The sequence below is a fragment of the Eumetopias jubatus genome, unplaced genomic scaffold (genome assembly GCF_037043125.1).
Source record: "Eumetopias jubatus isolate StellerSeaLion01/CBP00866 unplaced genomic scaffold, mEumJub1_p1.0 scaffold_7, whole genome shotgun sequence".
Lineage (NCBI taxonomy): Eukaryota > Metazoa > Chordata > Mammalia > Carnivora > Otariidae > Eumetopias > Eumetopias jubatus.
Window position 1 is genome coordinate 93,594,201 of NW_028274813.1, and position 18,399 is coordinate 93,612,599.

General features: G+C 37.1%; 1 protein-coding gene across 4 annotated transcripts in view; it reads right to left on the reverse strand.

Annotated features, from left to right (window-relative positions):
- ATOSA (atos homolog A) overlaps positions 1–18,399 on the reverse strand; it is a 94,848-nt gene that overhangs the window by 26,840 nt on the left and 49,609 nt on the right. For all 4 annotated transcript variants that reach the window (XR_003608603.2, XM_028100019.2, XM_028100020.2 and 1 more), the window contains exons 3-6: positions 4,508–4,692; positions 3,217–3,419; positions 2,796–2,921; positions 182–2,018 (exon numbers count right to left, since the gene is read on the reverse strand). Coding sequence is in view for 3 of the 4 variants with exons in the window: in XM_028100019.2 (XP_027955820.1) it covers positions 182–2,018; positions 2,796–2,921; positions 3,217–3,419; positions 4,508–4,692 (2,351 nt within the window). In the remaining variant the exon portion in view is untranslated. The remainder of the gene's footprint in view (positions 1–181; positions 2,019–2,795; positions 2,922–3,216; positions 3,420–4,507; positions 4,693–18,399) is intronic.

Here is an 18,399-nt window from a genome sequence, read left to right on the forward strand (position 1 = left end):
TGCTCTTAAGTGGGTTATTTAGAAAGGATGTTAATACTACTTTTACTGCAGGTTTACTGTAACAGACTGTGTACTATAATTAATGGGCACCTTGGGCCTTTATAACTAGAGTTCCTGTAAACAAAATTCAAACCATAATGATTGTTTGAGAAATATATTTGAAATATTAGATGTTACCTACCAACACCTCTGTACTTTTCAGTCGTTCACATGTAGACAAACAGTTTTTGATATTCTTTCTCTGAGAACAGTTTTGCGATTTTTCAATTGTCTCTTCTTTCTTAGCCTGTTCATTTTTCAATTGGTCTGGCTTTTTGCATTTGAAAACTTCATTATCATTGAGATAATTTTCTATACTATTAAGTTGAGTGTTTTGCTCACATGTCTTGGGCCTTTTTGAGTCTTTATTTGAGCACTTGTTTTCATGTTTGTTCAAATATCCAGACATTTCCAACACAGTTTTTATTTTTGAGTCATTTTTCTTGGAATTCTCAAATTGATGACTGTTAAAAGACACTGGATTACAATTTTCATTTTTTATTATTTTTTCCTTATACTTATTTGTGCAAATCTGTTTGTCAGTACTGTTGGAATTTGAATACTGTTTATCGATTTCATTGCTAATTTCTTGCTCCTTAAATTGACACTCAGAAAGTGTATTTTCCAATCTAACTGTCAAATCTAAGTTATTTTTTTTGCAGTGAGACATATTTGAGGGAGTCAAAAAGCCAGTAGCTTTGTTCTGTGTCTCTTGAAATGTATTCTGGATGCTTTCACTAGGATTGTCCTGATACAAATTTCTTATTTGAGGTTTCAAAGAGGACTTGACTTTGCTATTGCATTTAAAAGAACTCAATGAATTACTGAGTATTAAGTTTTCCCCTTCACTGCTGTCTTCTAATAAGGAAAATTTTGTATTAGAAATGGAAACGGAGGTGTCATCCTTGTTTTTCTTCAACAAATTTTTGTCTTCATACAAACTCCTAAACACTTTAGAAGGAACCGAATTGGAGTCATGCACGTTGAATGACTGCCGGGATATATGTGATGCTGTTGGATCAATATGCTCCAAGTGTTGTGCAATCCTTGCGATAACATCTTGCCGCTCCTGGAGTAAAGAGCCTATCAGAGGATTAGTCTCACCAACAGACTGACGAGAATAAAGACTATCAGAAATGCCAGTTGCACTTCGAGGAGTTTCTGGTTTTACTTGAATTTTTCCCTCACTGGTGTCTTCTGAGGAGCTCAACTCTGGACTACCAAAAGAAATGGAGAATGTTTCTTTACATTTTCTCACATTTTCATTTTCTTGTGAAACTCGGCAAAGTTTTGAATTAAGCGAACTAGACTGCTGCATATTAAATGGATGTCCAGAAACATGCGAAGTGCTTGGATCACAATGAATCAAATGCTGAGCAATTCTTGCAATAACTTCTTGTCGTTCCTGAATTAAAGAGCCTATTAAAGGATTAGTCTCACCAACTGATTGCCAGGGACTCTGGCGGCTAGAGACATTGGAATCAATCATTGAAAATGATTTTAAAGTTCTGACTGGTGTTTCATGTGACTTTTTATCTCCTCTACCACTGAAACCCAGAATATTGGCTTGACACGTTCCACAGTCAGATTTACTGCCAGTGCCTGGATACAGTTTGACATTTTTGACAGCTGCAGTATATTCTGGAGTTGTGCCATTTTTTGGATGCAATACGCTTTCAGGTGCCATGGTCCAAGACTGTTTGCTACACAGACGCTGTGAATTATTTGTACTACATTGTTCCGCTTCATTAGAATTGCGGCGCTGATGGGCTTTAAGTTCATGTTCTTGAATTCTTTTCTCATAAAGGCCAATATTAGTGTGAATACTACAGGTCAACACTGGGTAATTAGACTGTCTGGGCAAGGACTGAACGCTGACTTTCAAGGCCACATTGTGAGAAACATTGGGAACAGGAAACACATGTTCAATCGGAGTCTGTGAAAAATTCCACTGCAGGTCTACATCAGCAGCACTGATTCTAGAATCATACAGAAAAATAGGGACTCAACAGATTATAAAACTTATAACATTATTGTATATTATGAAAAATTTCAAATCATCATATACTTATCTTTGTTTACGTTAATTACTGTTAAAGGGAAGTAAAAAGGCTTTACTTTCAGCTACTTTACCATGCATGTCATTCTGATAAAACCAATATAAGAAGTATAATAGTTTATGCTTAGAATAGGGATGATCTTTTTAAGAACACTAGACTACTTAAGCATTAAAGCTCAAGAATATTATAAGTGAGAGTTATTTGTCAAAACAGAAAAAAACGGACTTTGTATTTACTACTAAATAAATGGATTCAGCTAATTCTGTTGTACAAGGTGATTATGAGATACTAGTTATCTCATGGCCACCTGCCTACAGAGACAATTAGATAGCTGTTCAGCATCCTGTAAATTTTTAGTTTTTAAGATACAAAATTAAGTAAGTCTACCATTATGGAAATTCAGCAGCCCAGAAAGTTTTTCTACTACATTTATAATGGTAGCATTAAGTCCATCGTTGGTTCTTGAAAGATAAAAAAATGCTCTGAAAACTATTCTATGCCAGATTTAACCCAAAAAGCAAAGTTCATACTGATTCCCATTTAAATTTCTCTAACTTGTTTTGAGAAAAACTTCAGTAAATTTTATCTACTTACATTTAGAAATGAAGGAAATTAACTGTTTAAAAGGTAAAATATGATTCCATAGCTAACCCATATAATTGAATGCACACTATTCTTATTTTGCCCTAGACATACCTGTAAAGAATATTTCGTGGAATAGCACCATGAGAAACACTCAGCCAAGCACTTAATTGAGAAAAAAAGACAAATGAGCGGACAGCCAATAGAAGAGTCTTCTCTTCAATAAATCGATCTCCACTCCTAAGGGAAGTAAAAAGTATCATTTAAATGTCAGCAAGTATGAAATGACTGAATTGTAGAAAGACAGAAGCTAAAATAAACATTCAGGATTTGTGCTTTCAAGAGCATAGAAGTGCATTTACTAGTATCACTTCAAGTCACCTAAGTACTAAATGTCTAAATTTTACTGCGTAAAAGTAAATAGTAAATAGAAGTAAATAGAAGGATTCAAAGACATGACATATTACTAAAATAATTTATAGAAAGCAATGGAAAACCTGATTTACCAACAACTTCAAACAGTACAACAACTCACTGTCGAGGAACTGGCTCCAATACCCATCTTTCTAATAATAATGCATCTTGCTTAATTGCAGGATCATGGAGATCAATTCCTTCTGTGGTGGGCCCATCATCACTGTAGCAGCAGTCTGGTAGTAGCATCACTTCCACCATGATTGGAAGGCTATTCTTCCACAACAACGAGACCTCAGACCTAGTTCTTCTGGCTTGGCGACACTTAAGGGAAAATGAATATAAGCAAAATGTCTCAGTAGCCCAAGGAATTTTTTATTTAAATTTTAAAATTATAATTGAAAAACAGACTTCTAACTGAGAAATGAGTCATCAATGGGAGACCTTTGCTTAGGTTTGTCTATTTAGATTTCATCATTAAGTAATGGATTAACACTACTGAGTTCTAGAGTGCAAGGATTAGTACTAAACATGTATGATGCAAATTTCCTTGGGGGTTATTTTTGTTCTATTTTGTGGAAAAATAACTGCCATAACATAGTATCTGACAGGCCTTGAGGTGGCCGAGCCTAGTTTGTTAATTATATCATCATTACCGAAGAAAGATTCATTCCAAGTGAAAACCAAAGTATTAAAAATTCATTTTCATTAAATGCTCAAAAGACAAGATTTTAAAAGTGTAAATTTAGACTAAGAAAGGAACTGTTGAGAAAAATCCTTGTACACTACCTACCAAACTAAGTATTTTTAAACATTAATATGATAGCAAAAAGGATCCTCCCATGGTGGGGGAAGGAAGGAATATCAGAGGGACACTGACTAATGCGAGGAAAATAATCATGAAGATAATGCTACTAAATAAACACAAAGTCAATAGTAATAATAATCTTAAATCTGGCATGTGAGAAGGCAGGTATGAAATTGGCTGTCAACCTGTATGCTGATTTGCAAAGGTACTTACTGTGCTTTCAAGAGCATTTAGAGTCAAGGTTATTAGCTATGGTCCAGGATTAGGATTGTTTTCATTATAGTTTTAACCGATTTTATATTTATTTATTTATTTATTTATTTTTAAAGATTTTATTTTTATTTATTCATGAGAGACAGAGAGAGAGAGAAGCAGAGGGAGAAGCAGGCTCCCCGCAGGGAGCCCGATGTGGGACTCGATCCCAGGACCCCGGGACCATGACCTGAGCCGAAGGCAGATGCCCAACCATCTGAGCCACCCAGGCGTCCAAACCGATTTTATATTTAAACGTGAACACTGTAATTATCATTTAACACAGATGATGACAGAATTTAAACTAGTTTATATAAATATAAATAAAAACTACTCAACACACAATTCTCACCTGAGCCAGCTTGTCACTGCATTCATGTTTGGTAGTTACTGGGTAACAGGACTGTGCTGGAGGGCAATGGAAACTCTCTGCGCGACCTTTTACAGAACATTCAGGTGTCCGACCTTCTGTTATTAACAAGGCCAAAGAGACCAAGAACTCCTCTGCATCATATTCAAAATACTCATCTAGTGTATCTGGTATTAAAAAAAGAAAGAAAGAAGAGTCTCCAAATTAATGTATTCTTGATAAGAACTCACCTTTTACACCTAAAATACCTAATGTCACAATCCACATTCAAGCATATTCACTAAAAGAGTGAAAGGGGAATAAAATGAGGCAATTAAAATACAGTAAACCCTTGGTTCAAAGTTATACAGGGTAAGAAGAGGATGGATAATTCCAAATTCCAGTTAAGACAAAGATGGTTAAAATTATGGCATAAAATTATTTTTACGTAAACTTCAATTAAAACATCTAAGATTCAGGTATACATTTGTAATTCTATAGATATTTAGATTTTTGGATGTCAAGTGCAACAGTTTTTGCACACAAAATTTCACCAATAACCAAAAGGTTGAAAAGTCTTGTGTCATATATTTTTAGGCAAATGCTTTAATATTATTAAATATTAGAGAGAAGATGCAAATTCAAATGCATGTTTCTCCCCTCTTTCCCTTGCCCCTTTCTTATCTAATTCCTTGTTCTCACAACCCTAATTCTGTGCTGTGGACATTCAGAGCTATGGAGCCCTTCTCTGCCTATGCTATACAGCAGTATTAGTTTCAAAGGAGAAATGCTGTAATTATCCAGTAGGCAATGTAGGCCCAAATTGCTACATATAAAGTGTGTTACTTTTTGGTTACTACTCAGTTCCAAAAAATCTAATCTGCAGGTGTTTTCACTTATTTGTAGTAATTTTTAAATTTCTCTTAAGTGCTCCAAGTTTGTGAAACACAGTTAAATTTCAAAAGTGTTAATCTACTACATAGGTTGAACATGTGTACAAATATACATACACAAAATTCAGTTTGTTGTGCAATCCAATTAAACAACACATACTTTAAGTACTTACTACACTGTATTAGGTGACAGGGGATACAGAGTTCTACTGCACATAGCTCCTGGTCGCAAAGGGTTTATGATTCAGAAATGACTTTAAAAGCAAATAGAACACTACAGCATTTGATAAATGTGTAACAGTGGTAAAATTTTGCAAAAGAGGTAGGCATTGAAATAAACAAAAAAGCAGAATCAGACCTATATATACAGAGAACAAACTGATGGTTGTCAGAGGGAAAGGGGTTAGGGATTGGGTAAAATGGGTGAAGGGGAGGGGGAGATACAAGTTTCCAGATACGGAGTAAGTCACAGGAATAAAAGGCTCAACACAGGGAACACAGTCAATGATACTGTAAGAGCATTGTAGGTGACAGATGGTAGCTACACTTGTGGTGAGCCTAGCATAGAGAAACTGAACCTCTATGTTGTACACATGAAAGTAATGTAACATTGTGTGTCAACTATACTGAAATAAATTAAAAAAAAAAAAAAAGGCAGGCATTGAGCAGAACCAGGAGAGAAGAAACATAACTTTTGAGTAGAGAATTTGTATAAAGCATGGAAAAGAAAGAATTGGAGTCAGATCATGAATAGTCTTGAAGCGTATGATGAAGAATGCCTATTTTTAGCCTTAGGAAGCCTTATCAGAAAAAGAAGCAGCCTTAAAAGCCAAAATTTACTGAGCTGGTATTTTAAGACCATTCAGAAAAATTTCCCTAAAATGACCATGTGCAACACATAAAATAACAGCCAACACTTAGTAACATTGTCAGGCATTGCCAGTTCTAAGTACTTTTTTTAAATTTTTTATTGTTATGTTAATCACCATACATTACATCATTAGTTTTTGATGTAGTGTTCCATGATTCATTGTTTGTACATAACACCCAGTGCTCCACGCAGACCGTGCCCTCCTTAATACCCATCACCAGGCTTACCCATCCCCCCACTCCCCTCCCCTCTAGAAACCCGTTTGTTTTTCAGAGTCCATCCTCTCTCATGGTTCGTCTCCCCCTCCGACTTACTCCCCTTCATTCTTCCCCTCCTGGTATCTTCTTCTTCTTTTTTTAACATATATTGCATTATTTGTTTCAGAAGTACAGATCTGTGATTCAACAGTCTTGCACAATTCACAGTGCTCACCATAGCACATACCCTCCCCAATGTCTATCACCCAGCCACCCCATCCCTCCCACCCCCCACCACTCCAGCAACCCTCAGTTTGTTTCCTGAGGTTAAAAATTCCTCATATCAGCGAGGTCATATGAAACATGTGTTTCTCTGATTGACTTATTTCACTCAGCATAACACCCTCCAGTTTCATCCATGTCGTTGCAAATGGCAAGATCTCATTCCTTTTGATGGCTGCATAATATTCCATTGTGTATATATACCACATCTTCTTTACCCATTTCTAAGTACTTTTTACACATTAACTCATTTAATCCTCAGAACAGCTCTAAAAGGTGAGAACTGTTACCACCATTTTACAGATAACTGAAGCATAGAGAAGTAACTTGCCTAAGATCACCCAGCTAATTCCACCAAAGCTGGAATTTGAATCTACACAGTGTGGCTCCAGAATCTAGGTCCTTAACCTAGATTAACCACCCCATACCTGCATTCTTTCATTGCAGCTAAAAATATTATTATGATATACTTATTTATGTTTGTAAAAATAACATATATGCAATATATAATTTAATAATACATTTTGGGGGGCGCCTGGGTGGCTCAGTCACTAAGCGTCTGCCCTCAGCTCGGGTCATGATCCCAGGGTCCTGGGATTGAGCTGCGCACTGGGCTCCCTGCTCTGCAGGAAGCCTGCTTCTCCCTCTCCCACTCTCCCTGCTTGTGTTCCCTCTCTGGCTGTGTCTCTCTGTCAAATAAATAAATAAAATCTTCTAAAAAAATAATACATTTTGGAACATTTATTATATAGAATTACAGACAATCCCTGATCAACTTAGGATTTTTTGACTTGACAATGGTGTGAAAGTGGTATGTATTCAGTAGAAGCCTTACTTTGAATTTTGATCTTTTCTCAGGCTGGCAGTATGGTAGGAGACTCTCATAACACTGGGCAGCTGTAGCGAGCTACAGCTCCTGGTCAGCCACATGATGGAGAAGGTAAACAACCAATACACTTATGACCATTCTATACTCATACAACCATTCTATTTCTCACTTTCAGTACAGTATCCAATAAATTATAGAACATAGTCAACACTTTATTATAAAATAGGCTTTGTGTTAGATGATTTTGCCCAGCCATAGAATAATGTTAGTGTTCTGGGCACATTCAAGGCAGGCTAGGCTAAGCTCTGATGTTTGCTAGGTTAGAAGGGTAGATGCTTTTTTCACTTAAGATATTTTCAAATTACAATGGGTTTATCAGGACATAACCCCATTTTAAGTCAAGGAAGATCTGTAGTTTCCAGGAATAGAATCCCAATTTTTAATAATGTGCCAAGAAGAAAAGTAAGGGAATAGTCTCAGCTTTCAACTTTCCTCTAGGAACCAATTAGATTTAAAATTCAAGGGTCTCCTTTAGTCTCCTGGGACCCACTGAGTTTCCTGGTGTCCCTCAAAGGAAAGCAAAAGATGTAAAAGATTCCACTCAATCCCTCTCTCTGGTGGTTCTGTGGGTTTTCAGGGTTACTTCAGGCTTGCCATGGGCTACGTGGCATGATTTTAGCTCCTGAGAGATTTCTCTGGGCTTATCCTGTTCCTTCCCGAGTTTGTCAGGTAATCAATCCTGGAAAACTAAGAACTGTGGCAGAGCAGTCGCTCTTAATCTATAGGATGGTGAGTGATGCCAAGATGTCAGCTACAAGTCTCATATTTATGTGCTACTACTTTAAAAAAAAAAAAATCTGTAGTTAAGAAAAAACCTACCGGGGGGAAGGGCACACAAGATAGGGAGTATAAGAGTGTTATCCTTATGCCTGCAAAACCATAATTAATTTCTAAAGCCCTAGCACAGAATGGTTTACACACTAGGAATCATCAAGTTTAAAGTGATAAAAATTAAACTGTTATGTAAAGCACTTTTGAATAATACAGCATTTGCTAAAATTTAGTTCATTTAGTCATAATGTCCTGAGATAGTAAGATAAAAAAAAAACTCCAGGGGAGTGTGGCTGGCTCAATTGGTAGAGCATGCAACTCTTCATCTCGGGGTCATGAGTTCAAGCCCCACATTGGGTGTAGAGCTTATTTAAAAAACAAACAAACAGGGGCGCCTGGGTGGCTCAGTCACTAAGCGTCTGCCTTCGGCTCAGGGCATGATCCCAGGGTCCTGGGATTGAGCCCCGCATCGGGCTCCCTGCTCCACGGGAAGCCTGCTTCTCCCTCTCCCACTCCCCTGCTTGTGTTCCCTCTTTCCCTGTCTCTCTGTCAAATAAATAAATAAAATCTTTAAAAAATAAAAAAATAAAAATAAAAAACAAACAAACAAAAACCTTCTCAAACCATGACTGGAGTCTACAATCCTTTGGATGACTTGTTGAATTAGCCAGAGTATTAAATATTTAAATGAAAAATTTGAAACAAATATTAGAGATGACAGTAGTTATCTATTAGTTATCTATGTAAACATTAAATAAGAATCACAGGAATAGCATGAATTATTACAGTGATACTATGAAAACTAAAATACTACCGTATTTTAGTAGTGCATGTGACTATGTGATGACAAACTTTAAGAAGCTGCCAGGTGTTTCAATTTTAAGAAATGAGAATACTAAATCACAGTAGCCATTAGGAAAGTTGCATAGCTAAAATTTTGATAATGTCAACCTCTAAAACAAGACAGCAGAGTTTACCACAAGGAACATGAATAGTAAATGAGAAAATGTCATGCTAAAGAAAATTCAATAGAGAGGCTCCTGGGTGGCTCAGTTGGTTAAGCGGCTGCCTTCAGCTCAGGTCATGATCTCAGAGTCCTGGGATCGAGCCCCGCATCTGGCTTCCTGCTCAGCAGGGAGAGTCTGCTTCTCTCTCTCTTTGTGCCTCCCCCACTGCTTGTTCTCTCTCTGTCTCAAATAAAATAAAATCTTTTAAAAAAAGGAAAGAAAATTCAATAGATATAACTTGATATTTTGATCACACAGCTTATTCCAAAAATAAATTATGATTTTAGGGCTTCTGAAAACAATTTTCTTTTACAAATATAAAAACTGTTTCATAGCTAGACAAATACAGACTGTTAGGCTTACCTAATAATTACATATTTTAGAAGAAATAATTTATTTGATATAAAGCATAACATTAAGAAAACAGAAAGGATGTCACAAATTTTCACAGGTTATGAAGGACAGATCTTTGGCGACTGGGGATTAATGAATCAAAAAATAGCTCTAGAGTCCCTCTACCTCCAAGACTGTAATGAGGATTCTGTTGCTGCTTCTGTAGTGCCCTGCAGCACTTTAGGCTCTGGAGTTCCCCATCTGTTCTGTTTAACAAAAGAGGTGAACAATTTGGCCCCTAGGAAAACTCTGATCAGAGTGATCCATAAATAAAACGGACTAACTCTCAAGAGAAGTAAATTCTTTATCACCAGGGGTATTCAAGGACAGACTGATAGACACATGCCAGGGGTATGGTTGGAGGGATTTAGATATCAAGTGGTAGCTCAGATTTGCAAGAGTTCTTTCAACCCTGACAGTCTGTGAATCTCTGTTCTTCAGAAGTAGCTCAGAAAAACACCCATGAGAGAGGCCAGAACCATTACGTCTTTCTCAAGAGACCCTAACTAGAAGCCCCTCTGAACCACTACTCATCATGTAGTCACTTAGAACAAAAACCCAGGATAGCTCAGAGCTACTTCAAAGCTCTGTCTAGACAGAAAGGAAGAAAAGTATCTTACCCATCACTGGGCTGCTGTATATGCTGTTCAGTTTACTTCTAAAGCCTGGCAAAGTAGTAGAAAGATTCCATGCTTGTCATGACATGAAATACAATGACAAGAGAAGCAGAACAACCTGGGCGTTGCTAATAAAAAAAGTTTCTTTAAAAATAATGTTCTTATTTTTACTTCATGGAGGACAATCTGGTAACATCAATCAAAATTCTCCTTCCACAAATTTATCAAGGAAATAACACGTACACCAAGCTGAATATTAAAGGATATTTATTAAAATGTCTATACCAGTTTTTTAAAATGGAATAAACCAGGGCGCCTGGGTGGCTCAGTTGGTTAAGCGTCTGCCCTCTGCTCAGGTCATAATCCCAGGGTCCTGGGATCCTTCCCTGCTCAGCGGAGAGTCTGCTTCTCCCTCTCCCTCTGTTTCTCCAACTGCTCACTCTCTCCCCCCGGCCCTCTCTCTCTCTAAAATAAATAAATAAAAATGTTTTTTAAAAATGGAATAAACCTAAATGTCCAACTATATAGGACTGGTTAATATACTGTGGTACAGTTAAATATCTCCAAAATTATCTTCAAAGTGAAAACACAATGTTTCAAAAGAGAGAATGTTATGATCATGTGTTTGTGGGATCACATGTTCCACATGCATAGAAAGACACATACAACAAAATATTATCAGCCCTATAAAGTGAACATAAAAACACAAAAGCTAAATTTTAAATAAACTATATTTTCGGGTTGGTATTAGATAAATGATAAGGCCTATTAACTGAAAAGTAACATGTAAATAAAAGCATTACTTAGTGTCACGTTTTATTTAGTTGTTGCATTGTAGAATTCCTACTTAGTAGGTCATAGTTTACTTAATGCAGGAATTTGTGAAGACAAACATAGGTAACAGCATACTGGTTGAAATATTGGAACTGAGCAGTTTAAAATGTCTTTTCTTTTTGCTTTTTAAAAATAAATTTAAAAAATTAAGATCTAGAGTCTCATACTGGTAATATGAGAAACATATATGGGGGGAATTGAGAATGGGTGTTAAGAATTAGTGGAAGAGGTTATGCTCAAAGAACTGGATTCTATTGACAAAACCAGTATGTAGGTATTAAGACTTCATATATTCAACAATTATTTATTATATACCTGCTGTGTGCCAGGCACTTTCCTAAACACTGGGACTTGGAGCTTGTGGTGGCAAAGAAAAACAAGAACAGATTAATAAGAAAAATATCAGATGGTGCTAAGTGCTATGCTGTAAGTGTAAAAAGAGTGATGTGCGAGTGATTATGTGAATGTTTTCATATTGCATGTTCAGGGAAGGCTTTTCTGAGCAGGCAACATTTAAGCTGAGGCCGGAACAAGGAGCTAGCTATTCAAAAAATGAGGGGAAAGAGTATTTTTTAAAGGATTTATTTATGAGAGAGAGAGAGAAAAAACAAGCATTAGAGGGAGAAGGAGAGAGAACACCAAGCAGACTCAGTGCTGAGTGTGGAGCCCAATGCTGGGCTCAATCTCACAACACTGAGAGCAAGACCTGAGCCAAAACCAAGAGTAAACTGAGTCTGACGCTCAACCAACTGCACCACCCACGTGCCCTGGGGAAAGAGCATTCTAACCAGAGGGTCCAAGGTGAGAATGAATGGGTATGTGCTGGAGGAGTGAGGCTGGAATGGCAGCAGGAGGGAGAGAAATTGGTACAAGATGAAGTTTACAATGGTGGTCAGGGACCAGATTATACAGGATTCTGAAGCTAGAGCAAGGAGTTTAAATTTCGTCATAAATTCAATGTGAAGTCATTGCATGGCTTTAAGGAAATGACATGATCTGATTTACATTTTAAAATGATCACCCTGGCTGCTATGTTGCTAATAGGAAAAAGAACCAAAGTGGGTATACTAGTTAGGAGGTTACTATAGCTGTCCAGGCTTGGGGATATAGTTTAGGGAATCATTGGCATTTGGAGAATATTTAGAATCAAGAGTTACCTAGAAGAATATGTTGGGAACTCATGACAGAGCTCTGGGGCATTCCACTAAGTAGTGATCTAAGAGAGGATGATGAACAAACAAAAGGAGCTGTCAAGTATGGTATCATGGAAGTATAAGAAAAAAAAAATCAAGGAGGGCATGGCCAGTGGTTTCAAACACTGGTGTGGTTTAATAAAATGTAAACAAAGAAGTGACCACTGGATTTGACAATAAGGAAGTCACTGGTGACCTTGACAACAGTGATCTCAGTAGACAGTGATGATGAAAGATTGGGCAGTTGTGACATACATTGTCAATTATTCTCAAGAGTATAGATGATAAATACAAAAGCCTACTTTCCTAGTCCTCCTTGAGCACAATGGCCATTCATGCATCACAACAGCCCTTTCTATAAAAACAAGTATTAAATAGACAATATCATCAAACAAAATTGTCCCCAAATCTCAAAACAAGAATAAAAGAAGTTCCCTTCTAAGTCTATGGGACAAGGGTAGGAAATTCTCCCTCTTTATGATCCTGAAAATCAGCCACTAATCTTACTAATTTGTTCTTTTCAATTTTTCTTGGATTTGGGGCACCTGGGTGGCACAGTTGGTTAAGCATCTGACTTCAGCTCAGGTCATAATCTCAGGATCCTGGGATTGAGTCTTGTGTCATTGGGCTTACTGCTCATCAGGGAGTCGGCTTCTCCCTCTCCCTCTGCCCCTCAACCTGCTCTCTCTCTCTCAGATAAGTAAATAAATAATAATAATTTTTTCTCGGATTTAAAACTCTTCCTTTTTAACCTCAAGACAGTTACCTAAGTTAGGCTCTTATTTTATACCTGAATTACTACAATAGTCTCCTAGCTATGGTGTAGGACTCTAAGCCCCTTCTTACTCACTTTGCACCCTAGTGCAATTAATCTTCCTGAAAAGCCATTCTATCACATTCCTTTCAGCTCAAAGCTTTCTCTATTTGTTTTACTGGCTCCCTAACTGCTGTTGATTCCCATGTAAACTCTTAAGCCTGACCTTAGAGCCAGGACCACCATACCAGGCTGCGCCCTGCCAGATTCTGCTGTGAATGCTGACTCTTGGTTATACACACTGAGGTGACCCTGCCTCAGACTCCACTCATATCATAGAGTCTTAACCGTCTCCACCGTTGCTTCTTCGTCTCTTTCACTGCTCCCTACATAGTCTTTCTGTGCCAGCCAAACTGTTCCCTATACCAGCTCTACTTGTTTCCTTCCTTGTACCACTGTTTGTTCTTTTCTACCTACTAAACATGGCTTCTTCTTCTTTCTAACAATTCTGAGATTTCAGAAGTTTCCTGAGTCCCTATTTTTTTTCCACAAAAGAGCCCTTTCCTAACTCACTTCCACACTGATCTTTCACTGACTTTATACTCTTCCCCAGAATTTATGTAATCTAGCTAGGCTATGAATGGTTACTTCAGAGTGCTGGCGCACAGTCCTAGGGTCATGAATTTCACCTCCACATGGGTAAGTTTCACTGTGTTCCATGAACAGACTGTACTGCTAACTTCAGCCAACCTTTGCCCAGACATGAGCCACTTACCACAAATGAGGCCATGAAAGGGGAGAGGATAGATCAGTGCAAATCAACACTTCAGGAAAAACTCAGCATTATATTCAGAGTTCCACAGGTAACCCGACCCATCCATTTCTTTATAATATTTTAAATATTTCATGGATGGAAACAATGGATTAAATTCTACATACATTGAAAAGGTTTTGGTTTCTCATCTATATGTTCCAATCTCAAAGGTATGCGTTGTACGGTTCTGTTTTAAGTGATAATTGTAAAGGTTCTTAGAAATCATGCAGCCTAATCTACCTTACTTCCAGATGAAGAAAGTAAGGCAAAAAGGCTCCAGCTTTCTTGTTCAGAGTTGTACGCTATTGCAAAGTAGAATCCACTTTTCTTCATTTCAAGTACAGCTTGATTTACATACCATGAGAAGTCTTTAAGCAGAGAATAAAAGGCAAAGTTGACTTCAGTGACAAGTGCAAAAAATAGTGGCTGTGGCTGTGAACAAGAGCCATTTCACATGTGGACTATTGTTTTATTAATATTAGTGACACAAGTATTTTCACTTATAGATTCTTCATATACAAAAATACTTTTGTTGTTGAGCAACAACAAAACATAAACAATTTTTAAAAAATCCTCAGTACTCTGTTATGAAAAAGGCAAGTGATCTATAAACAAACTTATCATGGAATTACCTTTTTTTTAAATTTTTTTTTGTTTTTTTTGGTTTTTTTTTTTAAGATTCTATTTATTTGAGAGAGAAAGCAAGAGAGAGCAGGAGTGACAGGGAGAAGCAGACTCCCTGCTGAGCTGGGAGGCCAATGTGGGGCTCAATCCCAGGGTTCTGAGATCATGACCTGAACTGAAGGCAGACATTTAACAGACTGAGCCACCCAGATGTCCCCATGGGCTTACTTTTTTTTTTTTTAAGATTTTATTTATTTATTTGACAGAGAGAGACACAGCGAGAGAGGGAACACAAGCAGGGGGAGAGGGAGAGGGAGAGGCAGGCTTCCCCCGGAGCAGGGAGCCCGAAGTGGGGCTCGATCTCAGGACCCTGGGATCATGACCTGAGCCGAAGGCAGACGCTTAACGATTGAGCCACGCAGGCGCCCCGCCATGGGCTTACTTTTAAAAGCAACTTTCTGGACTTGCGTGTGGTTTGAATTCAACCAAGTATCTTTGCTGTACATCTACATAATAAAATAACCACCGAAGTACAAATTATAATGAAAGCATTGCAATATTCTGAGGTGTCATCTGGAACACTAAGTCACATGTATGCTTTTATAATAACCTACCCTTTCAAAAACTGGCCAAAAATTTTAATTGTCACATAATCCAAACATCCAATTAAACAAAGATGATCATGCTCATCTTGAGCTGTGAAGTATTTTATCAAGTGCTTCTTCTTTTTAATTCTTATGATAAAGCATTGACTAATAGTTGAGAGCATGAACTCTGAGGTCAGGCAACCAGTTCTACTACTTGCTAGTTGTTTGGCTTTGACAAGTTATACAACCTCTCTTTGCCTCAGTTTTTATATCTTTTAAATGGGGATAATAATAGTATCAACCTTCAGAAAGTAGTTAGAAGAATTAAATGATTATATAAATTTTTAGAATATTATATGACACATAGTGATCACTATGGAAGTGTTTGTTAAATTTAAGATAAATATAAATACAATGACACAGGTCTTCCTCTTGTTTTAAAGATGTGAAAACTAATTCTGTAAAGTCATTTGCCCAAAATCACATACATATTATCAGTAAGCAGAGAATTAGCTCTAAAAACCTGCTTACCACTACCAATAAATAGTTCTTAATTCTCAATTACAGAAGCTCATACTTATTTTTCATTTCACACAAAAATGACTCAGACCTAACCTACCAACTCAGACAAACTATCTTCAAGGATTCCTGGTACTAAATGAATTTGGACAACTAATCCTTCCTTGCCTTATGTCTTCCCTGTTTAAAGTTCTTTCAATTTAGATATTATGGAAAGGTCTAGATTATGCACTTCCAGAAAGAGCAAGAGGATGTCCCACCTAGAAACATTATTCTTATAATGCTTGGCAAAACTGTACAATTACATCTGCTTATAAATAAATTGTTTCAATGGTCTCTTTTGTGCATTTAAAAACACCTAAGAGTTAATTAAAACCAAGCATGGTCCCTTTATCATCAAAGAAAAATAAGCAGCTTCTGTGGGCAAAATGACAAGGGGTAAGTTTGTTTTTTTTTTAATAAAATAAAATTTAAAAAGCCAAGTTTTGGCTTTTGTATAACGTCACAAATTAAGGATGCCTGGGTGGCTCAGTCAGTTAAGTGTCTGCATTTGGCTCAAGTTACAGTCTTGGCGTCCTGGGACTGAGGCTGGCTGGCATTAGGCTTCTCCCTTTCCCTTTGCCCCTCCCCCTGCTCATTCTCTCTCTCTCTCTCTCTCTAATAAAATCTTAAAAAAAAAGCCACAAATTGAAGAACTCAAAAGAACCATCAAGAGCATGAATTTTCATTCATTTGTACCTTAGAAAATTGGGCTTTAGAGAGTTAAAGAAACTGCTCAGACACACATGGCAATATAATAATGGCAAAGTGAGGATTAAACATCTCCTGTATATGTATAATGTTACAAATTTGAGGATTTAGAAAGAAGTCTCATCCAGTGTGCCTACCTAAATTCTACTACCCTATTAGTCCAATTCCAATTCTGGGTCAGGGAAGAATCATGAATGGAAACTCAGCCTTAGGTATTTGTTGGCTTAGTACCCAGGTCATTTTTGTTGTTCATACTATACCAGCTATCCAACCCCTGAATATTGATTTTTTTTTTTTTTAAGATTATTTATTTATTTATTTATTTGAGAGAGAGAGACACAGTGAGAGAGGAAACACAAGTAGGGGGAGTGGGAGAGGGAGAAGCAGGCTTCCTGCCGAGGAAGGAGCCTGATGTGGGGCTTGATCCCAGGACCCTGGCTGGGATCATGACCTGGGCCGAAGGCAGATGCTAACAACTCAGCCACCCAGGCACCCCTCTGAATATTGATTCTGATCCTTTACTATAAAACAACTATAAAATCCCCAATCCCTGTTTTCCTGTGAATTCTAACTGGACTTTCCAGTTTACATGGCTACTATGAATGGTCTGTTTCTTTGCCCATGCAAACACTCTGAATCCTACTTTTTACCACTGAGACATAAGGCGCTTCAACCCAGGTGTGTTTCCTCAATATCTATTATATGATATGAATTGCTGTATGCCATGGCCACCCAAACTAAACCTGACCCTTTGAAAGTTGCAACACAAGAGTTGTGAATGAGTTAGAAAACACCAAAGAGGGAAGAGAAGTAGGAATTAAAAGGCTTAACAAAAGAACACTGTTACAAACAGTATATTCTCCAATGGAGAAGTTGAAAACCTGCCAACTTCTTTCTAGTCCCTGATTTCAGTTAAATTTCAAGTGGGAAGCAGATGCAGAAAAAAACCCTCTCATAAGCTTCATGTGTTCCCACTGCAATTCTCACACTACTGTAATGGTCGTATGTCTCTAATTAGACCATAAGCTCTATGCAAGTAGGAGCCAGGTATAAAATAGTCATCATTCTATTATCAGTGCTTAGGACAATGCCTGGCATATAGGAGGTGCTCAATGAATTCATAAGCAAAATTTAAAAAGTATTTAAGTGTAGTTATTTAGCTAAATAAAAGACTTAAGCATTTGTAGATCAACTTAAGATCTATGTTGAAGTATGACCAGCTCTGACAAATTCAGTTATTACAGGGCAGGTAAACTCAAATGATGAGCCCTACAACAAATGGTCAGGATATCAAACAAGTTCTTTTAATTTCTATTTTACATTCTATTTATGTTCTTTAAAAATCTAACTTATTCACACTAAAATTCTAATAAAAAGTTGTTAACTGCCCCTCCCACCACTAAAATTATTATACTCATGTATGTTCCTGGGCCTTAATAATCAGTTTTTCAGGAGAATTCTCAATTCCAACTTGATAGCCATTTCTACCATCTGATAGTGTCTTCTCTAAAATACTGAGAATAGGTAATCATGAGGGGCAGGTCTCACAGACTTCATCACACTAAATCTCACAGAAACCAAAGGAAAGGCCTTGGCTAATTCTCTAATTACTAATTCTCTATAGTTAATAATTAGCACAACCAGTATAACCAATGGAAAAGAACAAAAGGCAGGTTTAGTGATTTGACATGTGGAAATCAGGGTATTTTAATTATTTTCAGGGCTATAAAATATTTCTCAAATTTTTCTAATGCTGCTGTTCATGTTTGTAGACATTGTGACTTACAGGAACTATTATTTTACAAATTTTATGTACATACAAAAGCTTAAGATAATAGTGAACAAAACCAACATAGGATATTCACTCAACCATTCTTAGATATTTTATGGTTTTTTTTTA